The 23,316-nt window shown below is 42.5% G+C and overlaps 1 protein-coding gene across 1 annotated transcript; it reads left to right on the top strand.

The window, feature by feature from the left end:
* The first annotated feature begins 274 nt into the window (after window positions 1-274).
* LOC117439103 (protein mono-ADP-ribosyltransferase PARP12) lies at window positions 275-21,377 on the top strand. Its single transcript, XM_034074843.2, has 12 exons — window positions 275-664; window positions 2,751-2,886; window positions 3,850-4,606; window positions 4,696-4,746; window positions 5,510-5,639; window positions 5,745-5,910; window positions 12,238-12,358; window positions 12,438-12,534; window positions 12,636-12,708; window positions 16,238-16,368; window positions 18,037-18,188; window positions 19,655-21,377. Exons 1-12 carry the CDS (start codon window positions 387-389, stop codon window positions 20,263-20,265), a joined length of 2,703 nt encoding a protein of 900 aa, XP_033930734.1. The 5' UTR covers window positions 275-386; the 3' UTR covers window positions 20,266-21,377.
* Window positions 21,378-23,316: the final 1,939 nt, after the last annotated feature.

The raw sequence follows: 23,316 nt of genomic DNA, 5'->3' as shown, positions 1-23,316 counted from the left end.
CCGCCTGCTGCTTCCCCTCCTCTCTCCTCGGTTCCCCTCCTCAGTCCTCCGCTCGCATCTCCTGTGGGCGGGACTAAGTCTCGAAGATAGGAGTCGAGGAGGGGAAATTTAAGAATTGAGAAGCCTCTACTACTGTGTCATATGAATATGACTGATATGAAAACAGCACGGCATGTGGTCATAATCCTTCAACGCCCTCCAGAGGAGGAGTGCAGCATTACATCATTAATTCCCGCTGGCTGAAAATAGTTAAGTTTCGGTTTCCAATCCTCAGAAATGATACCGAGCATTCCTACTGCAGTGAACACAGCAGCTGCTCAGAGCTGCAGTTGCTGTCTGGTTGGTCTGGTTCAGCTGGGAGCAGGACAACAGGAAGAGGGTGAACAATGGAGCTAGAGTCCGAAATATTAAAGTTGATCTGCGCTAGTCAGGGATCAGTGAACACTGAGGAGCTGCTGTGTAACCTCGGCTCAGGCGACGCTACGGCTGACATCATCAGTAACCGAGAGAAATTCGCCTTCGTTTGTCCGTTCGGTCAGCCGAAGGTGGTGGCGCGGACCTGGCTGAGGCTGTGCCTCGTGAAGGACTGTCCGGGCGCATGCACTGGGCTGCACCTGTGTAAAAAGTTCCTCCTTACCGGATCCTGTCCGTTCACCCGCACGAGGTAAACACAGTCGACCGGGTGTGTCATATGACTGCTGGGCAGACACTTGGAGAGGCCTTCCCTGCACCCCCACATACATGTCTCAGTGTTTTTAATTGTTGATTTCCTAATAACATTATTTCCCAGTGTTGTTAAAGAGATTCAACAGAGAAACGACCACAGGGTTGTTCAGGGTTATTATTAATGTGATGTGTTCGCATAATGTAATTACCTGTTTTTAAAGGACTGGAGGCAAGTGGTGCGTTCAGGCACTCTTCGCTTTTTTCCCCTTCTTCCCTTTATTCAAGAATAGTCAATTGATATCAAGTTAGAATACTAAAACTCAAGTCTTATCTGAGATTTCGTGAAAATAGCTTATAAGGTTAATGATATGTCTACAAGCTAAATATGGTGCGTAGCTAATTCCATCTGCAGTTTAGTTTAGCTCACATTTTTTCAGGGGGGAATAAGCTAGCTAGCTACCAAATCCATGTTCCAGCACTTCTAAAGAGCAATAATTGCAGCTTATCTATACTTTAATAAAGTAACATTAAAGATCAAGTGTTTAGATATATTGGCATGCATAGGGAATGGGAAGCGCCGTACATTCTGGGCAGGGGCGTAGCACAAAACTCCGGGACCTACTGTATACGTAAACTGTCTCTGTGGTCCTCCTTTCTCTCTTGATCCATGTCTCTCATGCATCTTATGAAATGTATTTACAAATGATTGAGCCAACAACTGTACACATTGATCTGAAGTGGTTATTAGGGTAGAGGTAAAGTGCTATTTTTTTACAAGTGGGGGGTGGACTGAACATCCTTTTAGATTTTTTTTTTTAAATATTGAAGTTAAAAGCTTCAATCTGGTGCACTTGGAAAGCAACATTAACCCTACCTTAAAGCGGACAAAAGGCACTGGAGAACACTTATTCATTAACACCATTTAATGAAGCAAACTAATGCCTTAACTCACTCAAATACAGTCGTTTACTTATTTCGGTGAAACGAATGTACGTAGAGGATGCGGATAGTCTCACCTTAATTCTGGCGCATTGCTTATCGTTTTATAGATCTATTCTCATCCACCATCTTTGTTTGTGACGTAAAGAGTGTAAGAGTCACCTTTCTGACTGTTGCCTGTCAGTTCCGTTGCTATGGTTCCGTTGTTATGTGTACTGAAACGAGAGCCGGTATGATTCCACAAGCGAAAACAAAATACAAATTGGAATACGTTATTTTAGTGTCTTAAAAGTAGACTGAGGTATGAAGGCTTAACGTTACATCTTAGAATAATTTTTAGTCATGTTCTGTATACATACTAACATATAAGGGTATACTTATTGTGGTTACTCCATGTTTACTAGCTATAACATTAACGTTACATCACTCTTTTTCAGCCAGAGTGCAGATATCACCATTAGATTCACAAACCTGAAACATCATCCATTTCTTCACTGCTGGTGATGACATTGTTGTCAGCTGCTGATATTGCTGCTGCTGCAGCTTGTGGCGCCTGCTTCGATGACAATAACTTTCTAATATCCATAACTTTATAGGCGATTAGCTTAAAACTCGCCAGGCACTAGGAAGGATCACTTCTTCTTCAGGGCAGCGGCTGCCTCTCTGATGGACTCCGGTACTGCACATTACTCCCGTTACCATTACCATTTTTTTTTTTTTAAGTGAAACATCCGAGGCTTTTCAGAAAACATCCGGGGCTTGAGCCCAAGTAGCCACCCCCTAGCGCCGCCACTGGTGAAGACCAGGCAGATGTTTTCCTGTTGTTTTGTATTATAGCAGCTATCGGATGGAATCAATACATGGGCTGCACAGGTTGTCATGTCCGACTATCACAAGTAGAATCATAAAGAAAAATACGCCGGCAAAAATGGCTGTAGAAAAACAGGTGATATTTTGTCAGATGGTGGATATAATGTCAATTTAATGTGAACTCTGACCCTTCTGCACTAGCCAGACAATGCAACAATAATATGTCCTTTTGGTCTAATTAAATGCATTGTTGTTACATTTTTAATATTTTCCATAACAAATCTATATTTAACAAATAATTGAACTGAAAGGTGTATTGTGTTTTTTGATGACAGGACTGGATGCAGATTCTCCCATTGCCTGGACTCTTTCCACAATGCAGCGAAGCTGACTGAGCATGGTCTGGAGAGCCTGAGCCGGAGTGAGCTTTGCACCCTGCTGCTGCAGAGCGACACCAGGCTCCTGCCTCAGGTACGTCCAGGGGCGGACTGGCCATCTGTGAGTTCTGGACAATCACAGAACGGCCAGCACGGCCCATTTTGTTTTTTAAACATCATCACTTGAGTTGCGCTGACAGGCGACATAGGTCGACAGTTTCCCCGCAGCGAGGCTCCCCCCCCCCCCTTGGCAGTCCACGAGCGTGCTCTAACAATTGGTGTGGGCTGGGTCAGAGTCCAGGGCTGATTTTCATTCCCAGTCCACCCCTGGGTACGTCTGACTTCATTCAGAAGATTCAGACGTTTGTCCAGCCAGGTGTGGAAAAAAGGTTATTTGTAACACTGATCAACAGGTCCCAAGATGTAGTGCCAACATTGAAATTGTCCCTAACTTTAGTCTGTCTGCACCCTCGCAAAGGTTCATGAGTCGATTCATCCATTTACAACAACAACAAAAAAAGTCACTGCTTTATGTTTAGTATCAAGCAGAGAGAGTGTTCGCTAAAAGAATTCACATTGTAACTTATATTTGTGTCAATCATAACACAAGCCCCTCCCAACAGGGGGGAGGGCACAGCGAGAAATAAGTCCACAGTCCCAGGAAGTGACAAAGTCCAGATAAAGGCTGTTATAACCCCCCCACCCGGTCCTCCCAAGCCCATCTTCCACTGCTGCATTAGGAAATACAATTACCAGGGACAATAAGCATCGTGGAGGAATCCACGTCAACTGCCCACTGAGCTGAAAAAAGAAAATAACAAATTGTAAATTCTTCGTAATGAAAGGCCAAATCTGATTTGTATAAAAAATAACAGAATCAGGTTCAACCCTAACATCAAGCTAATTCTGGATCAGCTTTCTATAGACTTACATTTGATCCTTGATATTAAAATAATTAAATGTATTGTTATTGTTTTATAGCATTTGTCCTAGAATTTTCTTCTTTGCATGTTTGTAACCATGTTTGTAATCATGCAACCTTTCCTCGTTACACCAGATATGTCATAATTACAACAATGGTGGTGGGCAGCTGGGCCTGTGTCAAGAGGGCGATAATTGCACAAGATTGCACATCTGCGAGAAGTACCTGAACAGCGTCTGCAGCTGCACCAAGAACCATGATTTTAGCGCTCCCCAGCCACAAAAGAGCCTGTCTGACAGAGGCGTGCCGGACCAACTCTTTCCCTCGTTGATGTCTGTCTATGCCAACCTGCTGGCTCTGAAGTACGCCGACAGACAGGCCGACTCTGATGCCAGCAGCGCCAATGGTCTGATTCCACCACAGAGAGAGAGGCAAAGAGGGAGAGGGAGAGCTGGTTTCCGGGGCAACCCAGGCAACATGGGCAACAGAGGAAACATGGGCAACCGTGGCAACAGGGGCTTCAGGGGGAACAGAGGCAACCGGGGCAACAGAGGAAATCAAGGCAACCAGCCAACCCGTTCCACTGATGAAGTCGTTGCTGACTTTGAAATCTTAGATCTGTACACCGAAGATGGCCTGAGCCAAGATCGGAGACCTACCTCCCCGTACAGCAACGTCTCTGCTGCTGCCAACGACACCGATGCCAGCAGTGACGATGGAAAGAGCAGAAAGCCAAATCTGAATAAAACCTCAGTAGCTGTCCAAGGGAGAGGCGGCGACAGGGGCAACCACCAACCGCTGAACAGGAGTCGGGCTACTGCTGCCCCTGAGTCAGTCATCGACAACGCAAACAGTGAGGATGGAGCCGGAAGAAGACCGAGGCCTGTCAAAGGTAAACTACGCCCGCTTTCATTGAGTGCTTTTGAAAGAGCTGTGTGAAATGAAACGGCTTTATAACGCGCCTCTGTCTGTTTCCTTTAGATAAAACTGAGATATGCATGTTCTTCATCAAAGGACACTGTAAACATGAGGGTGAGTAATCATTGATACATCATAGAGCATTATCAGAAACAGTAATCATTATACTGATTATTATGAAAATGTCAGAAATGGACTCTGTATCCTCAATTACCCACAAAACCACATTTTGTAACTATTATTTACATAGGCTATAATGTTAATCCATGCTAATTAATGCAACGTATGCTAATTGTGCAAATTGCCCAACATATGCAGGTTAGCATTCAGCAGTTTCCATGTGCTGGAGACCCGTACTATACATTTCTAACACAAAACTCTGGGGTACTTAAGATTTCCAGATTCACAATAGGACTCTGAGCTGATAGACTAACTCTGTAACATGGCTACCTATTCTGACAGTGTTGTGTCAGCGATTTGAAATAAACATGAGCAAATCCTGCTGGAAATGCACGTGTTTTTTTCTTTTGTTGTACTAACAGAAATTGTGATTATATATATTTTTTTTACTTTATATTGCACTGACTAAAGTAAGGCTATTATTTATATGTTCACTTTTAAACCTGCAACACTCAAAAACATTGTTCCCTTCATTTTGAAAGCGTTTTGGTTTGACTGGTTTGAGCCTTTAGCTTTTAAGTTGTGGCGTCTTGTGTGAGGAAAAGAAAAGAAGAAAATAACACAATGTGAGGAAGTACAGTTATGGTTACAGAACAATTGCTCTATCTTGATATATACTGTTACCATGATACGAAAAAATCAAAGCGTTAAACATTATTTTGGCCATATTGCCCAACCCTTGACCATGTCTTCTCAGACGAGCGATGTTATAAAGCCCACACCAAGATGCCGTACAGCTGGCAGGTGCTGCTGGATGATCAGTGGACTGCCCTACCTAATAATGAGACCATTGAGAAGGACTACTGTGACCCAAAGAACACGTACAGGTACTCTCCACTGACATCAATGGTTTCTGTAGTTTTAGGAGATGTTATTCCGTGGTGTAAATAAATGAAATCGTAGAAATGAAATGATTATTTTGCTGTTTCCAGTAGCAGCAACCCGCCTGTAGACTTCGACACGATGACCCAAGGAGCGAACAAAGTACGCCGACTCTCCACCTCAAACTCTCTGGTGGACGTCAGCTTCCTCCACACCACCGAGTGGGTTTGGTACTGGGAGGATGAGCATGCGTCCTGGACCATGTACGCTTCACGTGTGAGTAACTGGAGTCCTTTTTAGTTTGACATAGAGGTTATAATTCAGACATACGTTTAAATACTGTGACATCAGAACACATTGCACCTGTCGATTGACGCGAAGTGATGAGCTTTACATTTCTTATTTCTGTTAAAGATCCTCTTATCAGTATGTTTACAGAAATTCTGCCTGTTTTATTTTTCCATATGGAAAATATTCTGCAATAAGGATGTTCAGTCTCCCCAGCCAGCAACATTAGATAGCAGCCAATGGAGGTGTACATTTTATTTATTTTTTATTTATTTATCCTTTATTTATCCAGGAATGTCCCATTGAGATACAAGATCTCTTCTTCCAGGGAGTCCTGACCAACACGGCACACAACAAGTTTCAACATAAAACAAAGGCGTTAAACAAAAAAACATACAATTCAAATATAAATACAGAAGGCCATTTGTGCAGTGGCAAGAAGCATAATCACATCAGCAATAGCATCAGGTAAAACAGTTACATGTTTCATGAAGGGCTAATCGTAGCATACCTTTAAAAGCATTTACAGTAGGAAGTGCCTCTAGACAAAGTTTTACTTGCAGCGTATTCCATAAAAAGGGAGCATAGTGGGAGAATGCAGCTTTACCAAGCTCTGACTGCATCAAAGGAACATTTAAAAGCATCCCATTTGCTGCTCGTCTAGTATTAAAAAAGCAAGTATAAAAGGACAGAAGTCTGGAGATATATAAGGGCAGCTTACCTAGCAATGACTTAAGGATAAAAATCAACATGTGTGATTGTCTTCTTTGGTACAGAGAGGACCATCCTAAGGACTGATACAAAGTGCAGTGGTGGGTGCGAGAGCCTGCACCCGTTACAAAACGTATAGCAGTATGGTACGCAGAGTCCAGCTTTTTAAGCAGGGAGGAAGAAGCATGCATATAGATCACATCGCCATAGTCTAATACAGACAGAAAGGAACTCTGCACAATTCTCTTCCTGGCTTCAGACGGGAAACATTTCCTTAAACGAAAGAAAAAGCCCAGTTTAGGTCTAAGTTTTCTCAGTAGGTTCCCAATATGAACATCAAAGGCCATCTTTTCATCAATCCATATGCCCAGATATTTGTAGGATGCTACTTTATCAAGGCATGTCCCTTCCAGTGTAAGAATCGGAGGGACAGCTGTATTAGCTCGAGAGCGAGAGAAGGTCATGTACTTGGTCTTTTTTGCATTAAGGACCAGTCTTAGACTTAGCAAGGAGTGTTGCAGTGTATTAAAAGCATCCTGTAGAAGCTCTATGGCCTGAGTTAAAGAGGAAGCCACTGTGTAAACAACTGTATCATCGGCGTATAAATGAAACCGTGCTGGGTTTATCCCATTTCCTAGTTCATTTATAAAGATGGAGAATAAGACAGGGGCCAAAATAGAGCCTTGTGGAACACCTTTGTTTATAGTAAGAGCAGCTGAGGTATCATCTTCTACTGAGACACACTGAGTTCTTTCAGATAGATAGTTTTTAAACCAGCTCAAAGCCATTTTGCCAAGACCTCTGCAGCCAAGCCTCTGCAGTAGCAATGCATGATCCACAGAATCAAAAGCTTTAGACAGATCAACAAACAATGCTGCACAGTGTTTTTTCTTGTCTAGTGCTTCAATGATGTCATTTGAGACTAGCATAGCCGCTGAAGTAGTACTATGGCCTGATCTGAAGCCTGACTGAGACTCGCTAAGAATATTATGGTCAGTTAGAAACTTTTTCAGTTGTTCGTTTACAAGAGATTCAAAGACTTTGGCCATTACAGACAGTCTGGAAATAGGGCGATAATTATTTAGGTCAGAGGGGTCTCTGCCCTTTAACAAGGGGAGAACCATGGCCGACTTCCATGAGCTAGGTCATTCACCAGCATAAAGACTGAGATTCAGAATAGAGGTTATGGGTTCTGCAATCAGACCTGCAGCAACTTTGAAGAAGAACGGCTCTATCTTGTCTGGGCCTGAAGATTTCTTTACATCTAGGCTCATTAAAGCTTTGTGAACCTGAGAGGTCAAGATGGGGGCAAAGGTGAACAGTTGATCAGGGTCAAGTGGCGGAGGACCTGGCTCTCCTTCTGCAGCGATCATCCCTGAGTTGCTAGAATCAAAGATTGAGCCAGCAGAAATAAAATGATTATTAAAGCTGTCTGCAATATCCATTTTGCCCTTGATTTCACTCTGATTTACCCTTAAGAGATCAGGAAGGCTGTTTGGAGTGATAGAACCTGAGGAGGATTTAACAAGTTTCCAAAACTTTGCAGGGTTATTCAAAATAAATGATGTGACCAAAGGTTAAAGTCATGACTCTGTCATAAGAACCCTGTGAACATAGGAACAGTTCCTCATAGATAACAGTGAGTTAGCAAACAGAGAGAAAGGGAAGCCAATGGTTAACTGAGGATATGCATACTGACAACATGCCTCTGAAAGCTAGTAAAGCTGATATGGGCAAAGAATTGCCACTTTACCTCTATTTCAGTGACATTTTGCAAGCGTACAACAACCCTTTCCAATACAAATATTAAAACAGTAACACAACATAATTCACAAATTAAAAGCTAGTCTGAAGAGGTGTATTTTGGTCAGTGTGTTGAAGGTGGGGGGGTCGGTGCAGTCTCTGATGTGTTGTGGAAGGGAGTTCCAGAGGGTGGGGGCAGGGGCGCCGCCAGGGATTTTGGGCCCCATGAAAAGATATCACAATGGGTCCCACCACCAGGCACAGGACACGCCAACCAAGCACATTGCTGTAACCACACCTCCAGAATGCGGGATGTGGGTCCAATTATGATGTCTGATTTGTTGTTGTTCAGTTAAAGGTAGTTTTTTTGCATTTCTGAGAGACAGTTGGTGAGTGTGGAGTGAGTTGTGGCAGTGATGGTTTCTGTGGAAATGTAGAGTTGGATGTCATCCGCGTAGCAGTGATACTGAAGGTTGTGGCGGCGGATGATTTTTACAAGGGGGAGCATATAGAGGATGAAGAGGAGGGGACCAAGCACCGAACCCTGGGGGACGCCTTGGGACAGAGGAATGGAGTGGAGGAAGTGCAGTTATTGATATGGATGAACTTGTGTCTGTCGGTGAGGTAGGATTTCCGCCAGGAGAGTGCAGTGTCGGTGATGTTGAGTGATGATTCCAGGCGGGACAGCAGGATGGAGTCGAACACTGCTGTGAGGTCGAGGAGGATGAGGATGTTGAGGTTGCCGGAGGAGAGGAGGAGGTCGTTAGTGATTCTGAGGAGAGCTGTTTCTGTGCTATGTTTTGTGCGGAATCCTAATTGAAAGGGTTCAAACAGGTTATTGGAGCTGAGGTGGGATTTTAGTTGGGAGGCTACAACACGTTAGAGTAGTTTTGGGGGAGATTCGAGATGGGCCGGAAGCTGGACATGATGTCAGGTGTGAGTTCAGGTATTTTCAGTATGGGTGTGACAGCAGCCAGTTTGAGTGAGGGGGGGGGGACTGATCCAGAGCAGAGGGAGGAGTTCATGATTGTGGTTATGAGTTGGGAGATGGGAGGGAGGAATTCCCTGACAAATGGTATTGGTATGGGTCCAGAGTGCAGGTGGAGTTCATTCCAGCCATGAGGGCGGACAGTTGCATTGGGGTCACAGGGGAGAACCGGGATAGGGCTGTGAGGTGAAGGGAGGGAGCCAGCAGGGGAGATGGGGAGGGCTGCTGAGGAGGTCAGGTTTCTATAAATGCTGCCGGTTTTGCATTGAAAGAATGAGAGGAAAGGATTGCACTGTGCGGTTGTGAAGGATGGGGTGGCGTTGTCACCGGGTTTAAGGAGTGCGCTGGTGGTGGAGAACAGAGCCTTGGGGTTGCTGGAGCTGAAGTGTATCAGTTGTGAGTAGTAGGTGGACCGGGCTGCTGTGAGTGCGTTATTGTACTGATGTAGGTAGTCGGTGTCGGCATGGAGATGGACTGTTAGTGGTTTTCTCGTGAAGGCGTTCCAGTTGGTGTTTTTGTGATTTCATTTGGCGGAGTTCGGGGTGTACCAGGGAGCTGAATGTGGGAAAAAGACAGTTTTGGTTTTTTGGGGGGCCAGTTTATTAAGATAGGAGGAGAGGGTGGTGTTGTAGTAGTCCACCAGACATGGAAGGTCAGAAAGGGGGGGGGGGAAGGCAGACATCTTGCAGGTAATGCAGGCTGAGGGGGACAGGGATTTGAGGTTTCTGAAGGTTACATTTATAACTTGTTATTAGCCTTCTTAATATTGTACTTCCAACTCACGGTCTCTTCATGTGTTAACTACCTTCTTTGTCCTGTTTTTGGTTTATAGAAGATGTTCCTTTTTTCTCTTGAATAGCTTAGCTTGAGATGCTACCCTTCACATTCATTCACTTGTAATCTCTTGTGTTATGGCTCCACGTGCAGCATCTCTGAGGAAAGAGGTTAGCATAGCATAGATTGTAGCAAAATGCTACAATTAACTTTCATGAACTCAAAACCAGCAGACTTGAATCTCTCCGATTGAGACCATAATCTCATGTTTGCAATATTTACAGAGAGGTAATGAATCCAGTCAGAATTAAGGTCTGATATAATAGACTTATTTTTGTTAGCAATGGAGTCGCTGGCTGTTAGAATGAACGCAGATTTCAACATTTGCTTCACTTTTTATACCCTGAGGTTGGTCCTTGCTTGTAACTAGGGTTGGGTATCGTTTGAATTTCCACGATTCTGATTCCGATTCTACTTTTCGATTCTGGTTCTTAACGGTTCTCAATTCCGATTCTTTGAGGGGCAGGGTAAAACAATGATACATGCTTCTTCCACCAAAAAAATTACATTTATTCGAGAAACTTTTACACAGGTTAGTTTACAGTAATATTCACATTAATCAGTCTGTTTATATTCACTGTTATGTAACTGTAACCTGAAAACCACTGAAGCTACAACAGTGCAACAGTCCAACTTTTAAAGGAACCCCCCCCACATTTAAAAACAGTTGTTGTTGAGAAAAACAAGCATATCTGCCTTCTCAGGCATACTGGGAAGAAATGTTTGAACATTTGAAAGTAAAATGCTTCAATCTGGTGCACTTTACGCAGAATGACTAGAGACTAGATCTAGGGGGTACAACTCCAAACACCCATATGAAAAAGATCGGTTTACATTTGAATAATTAAATAAGTATGAACATAACCAATAACCCATAGCCAATAACAAATACATGTAACGTATTTTATATTTGTTGTTCATTCATATCTTATTTTACCATTTTATTTATGCATATTTTTTTATCTCTCCAGTTTAAAACGATATGTCTGGTTTACTGTCCTATAGTATACATTGGAATGATTTCAAACCTGTTTTATCCCAATCATTATAAAAGAGTGCCTTGGAAATATGTGTTTCCATAAATTGTGATCAAAACGTTTGAGACCCACTGAGATAACTTAGACTAAAGTGAACTATCTAAACACTCGGAGTCCTTTACCTCACTGAGCTGAAGTTATCAGCCTCTCAGTCTGACTGGAGAGGACTCTCCTCCACATCATTGTAGAAACATCTTCTTCTTCCGTTAGAGCAGCTAGCACCAGATGCTAATAACAACAGCGCGTACCTGTGCACCCTCCCTTTCTCCCTCGCTTGCTCCCACGCTCACTCGCACTTTGGCTGTGAGCTGCGGGTGCCAGATAAGCCAACATTCCCCATGTTCATCACTTGCAGCGCCCATCGTACAGGGCGAATGAAACGTGTAACCGGGAGGTAAAGGGTGTTACATTTACTTAATTATGAATCTTGTTACATCAAGGCCGAAAATTAGGATGAGCCCCAACGGTCAAAACATTTATTTTTTCTCCCAGAGCTGTCAGCGCAGCGCCTCCACAGATCTGGTGCCCTAGGCGAACATGGTTACGCTGTAGGAAGTGTAGGTACAACGCTACATTTCCCGCCCCGCCGCAGTCATACAGTAGGCTACGGAGAGCGGCGAGAAACATTTCCTCAGGCATCGAAAAGCGGAACCGAAATTCACATTTCTAAATGATACCGTTGGAATCGAAATGTTGGAACCGGTTCCGAACCGGAACCGGTTCTCTGTACCCAACCCTACTTCTCATGCTAAGCTAAGCTAACTGGCTGCTGGTACTAGCTTTAGAGTTGGTGTGTGATGTTCCCACACTGTTCTTTATAAACACCCCTATCTCCCTCCCCCCATTGCACCTCATAATGTAATTTGACGTTGACAGTATATATTTGATCAATTGTTGTTGGTGATTAGGCAGTAGTCTTTTTGCATACCATACCATCTGGCTCCTGATTGGTCACCTACCCCTTCAGCAGAGTTGTGAGGAATGGACTGTTCTGTGTTTCAGTCTGGTGGGCACAGCGCAGCAGACACTGGCAGCGCTGAGCTGGAGCAGAAGTTCCTGGACAACGCCAAAGATGTGGTGGAGTTCAGCGCTGGCTCACAGGCATACTCCCTCAGTTTCCAGGGTAAACAAATATTGCGCAATGGAGTTTTTTGAATTTTCAAACATGAAAGCAGTACAATAATCGTTTCACTGTTCCTCAGACTTGATCCAAACAAACAAGCAGTACGGCACAAAGAGGGTTGTGAAAAGACGGCCCCGGTTCGTCTCTGCAACTGATGTTAAGGCAAAGAACACAAGGTGCGTTATCCAAACTAAAATATGTTTCCAACTTATGGAACATTGTTCAAACCACCATAAGATGAAACTAACCCTTATTCTTTTTTGCTTTATAACAACAGAAGGCCTCTCGCTCAATCAGGCACTGTACCGGATCACTGGGACAAGACACAGATTGCTCAAACAGGATACAAGGTATTCATAATGTTCAGCAACATCAATCATATTAGACTATATAAAAGAATATGAAAAGTTCTCCTTTTAGGTCACAGGTCTTTGAAGGGTAAGGATCTGAGATGCAAGCACACAAAAACACCAACAAGTTTACTTCTAGTTACTTACACATGTATATCTAATACTACAGGTACTACAGGCAATTGTTTGGCCATAAAGAATACTTTCATACACAGATTACACCTTGTTTAATTCGAATCACACTAGAAATAGCAAGCTTCCTAGACAGCAACAAAACAGAAGTCAGAAAAAGCCAGTCTGGTTACTCAGATGAAAACGTATTTTGGTAAGTTTCATGCTGCATGCCCAAGGGATGCGTCCTGGCCAATCACTTATTAGTTCACAGTTCTGTATGATAAAGCCTTTATAGACTCCCATTTTGTTTACCTTGCTTTGTGGCTGTAATTTCTTTGGTGTACTATCACCTTTTACAAAGACCAAAATAAAATGGATTGGGATTACATCCATAATTACTTCATACCCCCTGCAGAGCCACAGATCCCCTCCAACCTGCCCCCTCTGCTGACATGAACCACACCTGAGACAGCTCCCTCTGCTGGACAAACTGCTTCCTGTTAGTGTTGGAATTAAAGAGGCCATATAATGCTCATGTTCAGGTGTATATCAGTATGTAGTGTCTCAACTTTAAAGAGTCCTCTCCTGCTGATGTTCAGGTGTATATCAGTATGTAGTGTCTCTACTTTAAAGAGTCCTCTCCTGCTCATGTTCAGTATATCAGTATGTAGTGTCTCAACTTTAAAGAGTCCTCTCCTGCTGATGTTCAGGTGTATATCAGTATGTAGTATCTCTACTTTAAAGAGTCCTCTCCTGCTCATGTTCAGGTGTATATCAGTATGTAGTATCTCTACTTTAAAGAGTCCTCTCCTGCTGATGTTCAGGTGTATATCAGTATGTAGTGTCTCTACTTTAAAGAGTCCTCTCCTGCTGATGTTCAGGTGTATATCAGTATGTCGTGTCTCTACTTTAAAGAGTCCTCTCCTGCTGATGTTCAGGTGTTTATCAGTATGTAGTGTATCTACTTTAAAGAGTCCTCTCCTGCTGATGTTCAGGTGTTTATCAGTATGTAGTGTCTCTACTTTAAAGAGTCCTCTCCTGCTGATGTTCAGGTGTATATCAGTATGTAGTGTCTCTACTTTAAAGAGTCCTCTCCTGCTGATGTTCAGGTGTATATCAGTATGTAGTGTCTCAACTTTAAAGAGTCCTCTCCTGCTGATGTTCAGGTGTATATCAGTATGTAGTGTCTCTACTTTAAAGAGTCCTCTCCTGCTGATGTTCAGGTGTATATCAGTATGTAGTGTCTCAACTTTAAAGAGTCCTCTCCTGCTGATGTTCAGGTGTATATCAGTATGTAGTGTCTCTACTTTAAAGAGTCCTCTCCTGCTGATGTTCAGGTATATATCATTATGTAGTGTCTCTACTTTAAAGAGTCCTCTCCTGCTGATGTTCAAGTGTTTATCAGTATGTAGTGTCTCTACTTTAAAGAGTCCTCTCCTGCTGATGTTCAGGTGTATATCAGTATGTAGTGTCTCTACTTTAAAGAGTCCTCTCCTGCTGATGTTCAGGTGTATATCAGTATGTAGTGTCTCAACTTTAAAGAGTCCTCTCCTGCTGATGTTCAGGTGTATATCAGTATGTAGTGTCTCTACTTTAAAGAGTCCTCTCCTGCTGATGTTCAGGTGTATATCAGTATGTAGTGTCTCTACTTTAAAGAGTCCTCTCCTGCTGATGTTCAGGTGTATATCAGTATGTAGTGTCTCTACTTTAAAGAGTCCTCTCCTGCTGATGTTCAGGTGTATATCAGTATGTAGTGTCTCTACTTTAAAGAGTCCTCTCCTGCTGATGTTCAGATGTATATCAGTATGTAGTGTCTCTACTTTAAAGAGTCCTCTCCTGCTGATGTTCAGGTGTATATCAGTATGTAGTGTCTCAACTTTAAAGAGTCCTCTCCTGCTCATGTTCAGGTGTATATCAGTATGTAGTGTCTCTACTTTAAAGAGTCCTCTCTTGCTCATGTTCAGGTGTATATCAGTATGTAGTGTCTCAACTTTAAAGAGTCCTCTCCTGCTCATGTTCAGGTGTATATCAGTATGTAGTGTCTCTACTTTAAAGAGTCCTCTCTTGCTCATGTTCAGGTGTATATCAGTATGTAGTGTCTCTACTTTAAAGAGTCCTCTCCTGCTGATGTTCAGGTGTATATCAGTATGTACTACTCGCGCATCAAAGCTCCGCCCCCAGCTACACAGCCTCTGCTCACTGCAGCTGTTCTGACTGTTAAAGGAGGATCAGTCATTAAATGTTTAAAGTGCTTCAATAAGAGTAAAATATATAAATCTCTTAAACGAATGAGGAGATCATACTCTATAAAAACATTAAAGTGTGTGAAATATATTTACAAGTTCAATAATAATCTTTTGATTATAAAATAATAACTAACAGTTCTTACTTGCGGTTTTTGAGGCAGGTGTGGATAAAAACCAACGGAACGTCAAACATTAAGGATATATACAAATACGGGTAGCACACCTAACTAGTCCTATTAGTGATTTGTGTCTCACTTCTGTAGGAGAAATGAAATAACACCATCCAATATGAAAGTTCATCTGAAACAAGCTCTAATGCCATCATTATCCCTACTCCTTTACGCTCAATGGTGTGTTTACAGAGACATGTTTTGTTAACAATTATTATACATTAAGTTTTGCATACCATGAACGGAACAAATACAAATGAAATGAATCCATCAATTATTATTCTTGTTATGATTGCTTTTATAACTTTAAATGACATTTTATACCTGGAAAAACAAATACAGGACCGACAATAATACATAGAAAACTATAATAAAAGAGATGGATAGAAGAGATAGACGAAATCATTTCAATGTGAAACTAAATCCCAGGTGTGAAGGCATTGATGTGGAGGGGAGTCCAGTGACAGGAGATAAAACCGCACGCACCAGAAGTAAAGGGTGTTGTTTATGATGACGCTGGAGTGAACGAGGACATCCCAACTCATCCTCGTGTCTCTCGCTCGCGTCTTACGGGGGCAGAGCTAAGACGCGAGGAAGGGACACGAGTGAGGGAAAGGAGGAGGTGAAATAATGAATTGGGATGAACCTAATGTGTTGGAGCGCTACACACTACACGAGAAAGAAAACCCCCAAAAGCATGATGGAGCCTCTTAAGATATACACGGGTGGTAACAACACATTTCACGGTAAAATACTGAAACGTGCAAGCAAAGGTAGGACCCTCATTTTGGACGTTATAAACGAGAAGACCCATACAAGGCAAGGCAAGAAAGAGAACACAAAGGCTTGAGACACTGATAGGCTGAGCTGTTTATTAGGATCCGGAGTACATTTGACATTTACATGTTTGTATTGCTCATCAAGATAGCTCCTACAATACTGGTCTATGCACATGTTTGCCATAGGTAATAACCATTTATTTTCCCTTTGTGTTTACAGACAGCCTCCCTCCATCGCACCTCAGGCGAATATATGGAGATTGAAACCCTCTTCTGTAACACCATGCGAGGCTTTGACATCGTGGCAATAGAAAGGATTCAGAACAAAGCTCTTTGGGAAGCCTTTCAGTTGTACGTATATGATTTGAGAAGATTTGTGTTTGGCAGCTGCACTTATTATCCAGCTGTGTGATTGTGTGTGTGATAGCTGGGTTTATCATGTATGTGCTCTCTGGTTGTTAAAGCCAGGCATTATAAAGAAATAAAGACACATGTGAGCGTTCCAGCGCACAATAGAGATACAATTTACGGATGAAAAAGGTCGGTTTGGAAAACAAGCAACGTTTATTTCAAACTGAGGGCGTCAACACAAAAGGGGTTCACATGAACACCGGTCTGCTCCTCTATTTCCGGACGTGGCGTGGAGTGTGATGGTCCTCCTATCAGGACCCAGTCTCCTGCAAGAGCCCAGAACCAGGTTAACAGCATGCTTCTTACTGAGAGCCTGATTACCTGATTCTGATCAGCTGTCTGGTCTCCGGCTGAGCCACTCCCATCACTCCAACTACACCCCGCTGCCACAACAGATGTTCTGGCTGCAGTCGAATAGTCCAACAATCAGCTCCTAACGTCTAACCCTATCGCCTATTCCTTGACCTCTGAGTGAAACATCACGGGGTTAAGGGATAGTGGATAGGAGAATTCAGAAGGACTTAGGAGAAGAGACTGCAGTGCTTTAGAGAATCTGACTGCACTTTCACTATCCAACGTGTTTATGATGCGCCAGCGGACGTCATTGTGTGCGTCTGCTGCTGTGGGGAAACCATGGAAACTACAGTTTTCAATACAGCGGACGACAACATGGATGTTCAATAAGAACGAGGGACTGCTGTGAACTCATCTAGAGACTCTGCTCCGTGCTCTGATGCTGCTGCTTTATGCTTCATGAACGTGGACAACAGAGAAACAGATTCTTCAGGACCAAAGTTGGAATTGAAATAAAAAAGGAAAGTGAAACTTATGCTCGTCGTCACCCTCTCCCTCCGGTCCACATTAATACCAATGATCCCAATACGTATGATTGTATGAACTAAAGATCTTAAAATCAATACAGATGTATTTATTATAAATGTTAGTCCTTAACATCTATCACTGTGTATATCACCATTCAAACATATTTTAAAAGTTGAACAAACTCCACACAGCTCAGTAAAGACTGAAATGTTGACTTTCTTTGATAATTTCAGTAAAAACTAACGTTGATATTTCTCTGTTTGATTATAATACTGATGAACGTTCAAAACAAAGCACTTTGGCAACTTACCACCTATGTTTTAAAATGCTTAATAATCACCGTAACTTTCATGATATCATTTCTCGGTCATAATCGGTTGTTTTCGTGAACGGCCGACTGTTGTGTGACGGCAAATGCTGCGGCTGCAATGCATTGTGGGGCAGCATTTTCTCCTCTCCTTTCGGTGAGGGAGGTCCAGTGGTTCCTAAGCTAAAGGAGGTTATAAAGGAAGTTTGAAACCTCCTTTCCTATCATCTAGAGAATTTGAACGGCACTTATCATGGCTGCCACTGAGGGACTTCCGGGTCATTTCACTCCCTTAGGAAGGTGAATGGACTGTTCGACCGCAACCTCTGTGTAGTGGTACAAAGAGTAACGACCTGTGTCCACACATTCTTTCCACACCCCCAACGTTACTCAGTCTCGCTTTTTACGTTAGCATGCATTCCTCAATGTGTCAACTAGATTTAAATTCAAAGTCTTGAACTTGTTTTTTTTTAATAAAGGAAGAACAAACAGATGAAGGACAGCAACAACGGGCACAACGTGACAGAGAAGAAGCTTTTTCATGGCACTAAATCTGAATATGTAGCCGTCATCTGCCACAAAAACTTTGACTGGAGAGTGTGTGGAGTTAATGGAACTGCTTTTGGCCAAGGTGAGATGAAGAACTAATCATTCCTGACTTGATAACATAACGTGCAGTTGTATTAAATAAAAAAGTGTTTGCTCTTAAGAGGATGGGAGTGTAACTCACAGTAGGTTATCCTAACACCCTACCATCACAGTCAACATGCAGACACATTTAAAGGCACAGACTATTTTGGACCCCATATCCCTTGTTATAGCTGCCCATTAGTTTTATTAAAGAGTGTTTGTTTTTGTCTCTGGTTTGGTAGTACATTTAATATCATTATATAGACCAGGGGTGGAGAACCTTTTTCCTCTCAAGGGCCATTTCAATTTTTTCAACATCCTCCGAGGGCCGTACAAATTATTGACCTCTGCTTAAAAATACTAAAATCACAACCCATTTATTTCTTCTTTCTTTCATTCTGTGCAAAGAAAAAGCAACCTCTTAATCCAGATATTTTACCATGACTCGCGCATGCATGAACGTGCACGGTTGTGGCATGACCACCAAAACAGAAATATATGGACACAAGACGTGTGCAAATGTATTTAGTTTCCTATCCATGTGGACATGATTTAAGTGGGAGGGGGGACCTAACCTCCTCTAGGGGGGTCCGGGGGCATGCTCCCCCGGGAAGATTTTTTTTTTTTAAATGTTGAAGTTAAAAGCATCAATGTCGTGCACTTTGAGAGCAACATTAAGAGATCTATGGATACATCTCTCAACACCCATATGAAACAGACCTGTAAGCACATTTACTTTTTCTTTATGGATATTTTACAAATCACTCCCCTTTTAAACTGTATTCTTGTTTATTAATAACAACTTTTTTTTACTGTCATATAGTATTTTATACCTGTTTACTTTATTCTCTTATTTTTGTATAACTATAATGATCATATAAAGATGTGCCTTTACCTCACTCTGGTTGTAGAAAAAGCTTCTTATAGTCGTTAGCATAGCTAGCTAACCAGATGCTAATAACAACAAAGTTATTGACTGTCTGATCAGTATGACAGATGAACAGATCGCCACTGGGCTTTCAACTAAAGACACAGCCACGCAAAAACTGCGGCATGTGTACGGCTCCTTATCTGAAGTGCCGAGCCACGTTCTGGTGCTCTCCGTCAGAACTCCACCCTTGTCAGACGAGACATATACCACGTGATGACACGTTAGGCTGGTGTTGTGTTCATGGACCCTGATCTTGGCCAGGAAAAACAGGCACTCGCTTGTTTAATTTGTTTGCGGTCTAGATTTCTTAATTTTTTTTCTTTTTTGCGTGTGTTTATAAATTACCTCGAGGGCCTTACGAAATTGTCTCGCGGGCCGTATATGGCCGGGGGGCCGGAGGTTCCCCACCCCTGATATAGACAAACAGGTATACGCAAGAGGATTAGGGTCACGTGTAAATAACATTTTCTTTTTAATTCTGAGATAAAGTTAATAAAGATTCTAACATTTTGATTCTCTTCTCTGTCCAATCGTAGGCAGTTACTTTGCCCGGGACGCAAAATACTCCCACAGCTACACTGAGGACTCTCATGTGAAATCCATGTTCGTGTCGCGGGTGCTGGTGGGGGACTACACCAGAGGGAGCTCCAGCTACCGCAAACCTCCTTCCAAAGACGGGGGGGTCATCAACCTGTACGACAGCTGCGTCGACGATGAAATCAAGCCTTCAATCTTTGTTGTGTTCGATTCAAACCAGATCTACCCCGAGTACCTGCTGCAGTACAAGATCACGCACCCACTGGTCTCTTTAGTTGCTGCACCAGCACCGACACCAGTACCAGCACCAAGACCAGCTCCCAAACCCAGTGTCACAGTTTATCAACCCAGTACATCATCATACCGACCCAGTACACCATCATACCAACCCAGTACATCATCATACCGACCCAGTACACCGTCATACCAACCCAGCACACCGTCATACCAACCCAGCACCTCCACAAACTACCCCTCAGTTAATAGAATACAGAACAGATTTAGTCCATCTCCCCCACCCACCCCAGTTAACAGAACATCCAGTTTTAGTCCATCTCCTCCACCCACCCCGAGCCCAAAGAAGTCGTCTGATTCCTGCGTCATTTCTTAAGGACAGGGATGAAGTGAGGGCATGATGATAATAGGGAGCTTAGTGTGTACAGAGGGCTGTGAGTCATTTGGGGAATCGATTAAATATAGTAATGACAGCCGAACAGCACCCTTCAGAGAACCTGGAAAACAGCTTTTCCCCATGTTTCCTGTCTAACTGAGAAATGGGTACATCAGTCTTTAACTGGTCTAGTGATGAGGGATAAAATGGCATTGGGATATATATGTTTTGTAATCCTCTGGAGCAGAGAGGAGCTGTGGATTATTGTTATTGATTAATGCAGCAGGGTTTCTTAGGGTCAAAAACACTAAACTCACAACTTCAAATGAAAGCGTTTAGTTTATTTAATAAAAGAGCACATGTTCAATGTGAAAAGTGACAGTAGATATAGATTAGATGCAATTTGGTGCAATATATATATATATTACAAATAAATAAATAATTAAAAAAGAAAAATAATTATAATTTTATTGTTAAACCTTGCATTTTCATTCCAATACAATGGTAAGGGAAACACTGAGGAGTTTGTTCATCGATTTTGTACCAATTAATCAATATAGAAGGAGGGCGGCGGCAGGATGACGTAATTGCAGAGCAAATCAATCGTCAAATGAAAACAACTTCTCAGCAAGATTTTAACACAGCCTTTTTGATTGTCCTGTTATTATTCCCCACTATTTTTTCTGTGTTTAAAACAAGCTTATGATTTGCATCTTACAGTATGTCATGTTGTCTGTTTGCACTTATTTAGGTAGGAAAAAATGCTACAGGAAAAGTTATACATTACAATAGCCTTTTCTCTCGTTGACTGTTATAATGAACAATATATCTACTGTATGTAGTCATTATTACAGCAGGGGGTCTGCTGCACGGCCCCCAGCCAGTCGAGGGCCACACCATCTTTATTGGCATTCAAAAATAAGCCATCAAATGTAAAGCTTCTTACACTAAGTGCAAATTAGATAATTATATTATTATAATGTGTAGCTACTTGTAGGTTTTGTGTGTAATTTGTCTTACTTCACAATTGTACTGCTTTTACTTTTCAAAAACTGCTGTTTGCAAACATTGCTGATTTTGTGAGTTGAATAAATTAAAAAACATGTCACGTGTGTGTGTGTGGGGGTGTGTGTGTGTTCCTTGGAGCTGCAGTCTCATAAGTGAATGGAAGCCACCAGCGGCCGGCTGAGGCAGCGCAGGAAAGATTATCAATACAGCTGCTGGTGCTTCCTGTGACATTAGACATTAGGCCTGCAAATCACCCCCCTTCCCCCTCCCCTCCTCCCAGCAACACACACACACACACACACACACACACACACACACACACACACACACACACACACACACACACACACACACACACACACACACACACACACAGCACCTCCTGTTTTGTCTCCTGAATGTGAATATGTTTAATTTGAAGATGAGCTTTCACTATATACTTCAGATTTGTTCAGTATCTCATTCCAAATGCATATAGATGTATTCATTAATACTAAACACAGATGGGTAAGTTATCAGTGGAAGAGTTAAACCTTGACTGCAATGACTATTATTCTATGAACATTATTTGTATACAGTATTTGTTTATCCCAAATAGATTTTTCCTTTTGCAGAAATGTTTCCAAAATGCCTGATTATTGGATATTATTATTATTACTCTATTTATATTATCAATAGATCACATGACCACAGGTCAGGTGCTTTATATATACACAGTCTATGGTTGTGTGGCAGGTGTTGCTTATGGTAACAGTTAGATGTATGTGTGCAGCTCAGCACTAGTGCAGCATGTTAGCATCTTTGAGCTGCAACCAACAGCTCCATTCCCTTTTTGTTTAAAACATATCGCCTTTTTCTCTACAAAAAAACTGCTTTCTGGGTACAGTAGCGTTCAAGACAATTCCCAGGGTGAAAATGGATGTGTCCGTCTCCACTGCATCCATTCCTCTGCCAAACCCTGCCCCTTAAGATGCAGCTGTCTATGGGAAATGCGGCTGTGGCTCCGAGGATGCAACAGCCCTCCCAGTGACAGTAAATAAGCACTGCCATTAACAGCCTACTTCCTGCCTGTGTCTTGCCCTGTTTGTCGGTAGACCGAACACATGCCAGCAGCGAGGAGCGTCCATGCCTCCACGTATCAGAACATCTGGTTTCCCTGTATGCAAGAGCTTATTCATTAAATATGACTCGTTGCCCTTGGTTTGTGCGGGCCCTCCTGGTGTTTGAGGTGTTTATATTTTTGCTGAGTCATAAGCGTTTTGTTCCAGCAGGTGGAAGAACGTTAGTGGCAAAAGCCCAGTGTGAGGGAGGTGAGTCAGATCTGTATTTGGCTCATGTCAGTAGAAGGTTTTGTTGACTTTCTGAAATATTTCCGGTGTTGCTGTGGTCAAATACAATCTCAAAAAATCAATAACACCATTGATCAGTTAGCCAGTTTGGTTTATATTCATATATCTTTACTTCTATCTGATGGATTTAAATTCCATTTTGCACAGACATTTATGGTCCCCAGAAAATGTTTCCCCGATCAGGTATTTTGTGTCCAATACTTTGGTTTATGACTAAATACCACGAGAACAAATGACATGATGTGCTCAGAGCTATTTAGCAGAAGTAGCATGCTGAAAATCGAAATCAGGTGCTTGTCTCAGTTTGCATATTTCTGTTCTTGTTCTTGCACTGTGAGTATACCTGCATGGTGCTCTCATAACGATCACAGTTAAGTGTTGAGGCTGGAATCTTCTCCCCCTCAGACCTCCATCTGAGCTACTGAGCAGTGACTGAGAGACCAGCCACAGTGGCAGTTGACCCGGGGAACACAGCACGTCACACAAGTTATACATGTGTTCTTTATTTTACCAATTTAATAAATGTACCTGCAAACTTTTGTTAAAATGAAGCCGTTGTTAATTCCATTGGGTTAATGAAGCAGTCATTTCGATGCGAATGATGACGTTGGTTGCTAGCATCCAGCTAGAGCAGGGGTGGGGAACCTTTTTCCTCTCAAGGGCCATTTCAATTTTTACAATATCCTCAGAGGGC

This window comes from Pseudochaenichthys georgianus, chromosome 23 (assembly GCF_902827115.2).
Source record: "Pseudochaenichthys georgianus chromosome 23, fPseGeo1.2, whole genome shotgun sequence".
Taxonomy (NCBI): Eukaryota; Metazoa; Chordata; class Actinopteri; order Perciformes; family Channichthyidae; genus Pseudochaenichthys; species Pseudochaenichthys georgianus.
The sequence above is the reverse complement of the archived record's forward strand: the minus strand, read 5'-3'. Positions and strand labels throughout refer to the sequence as shown.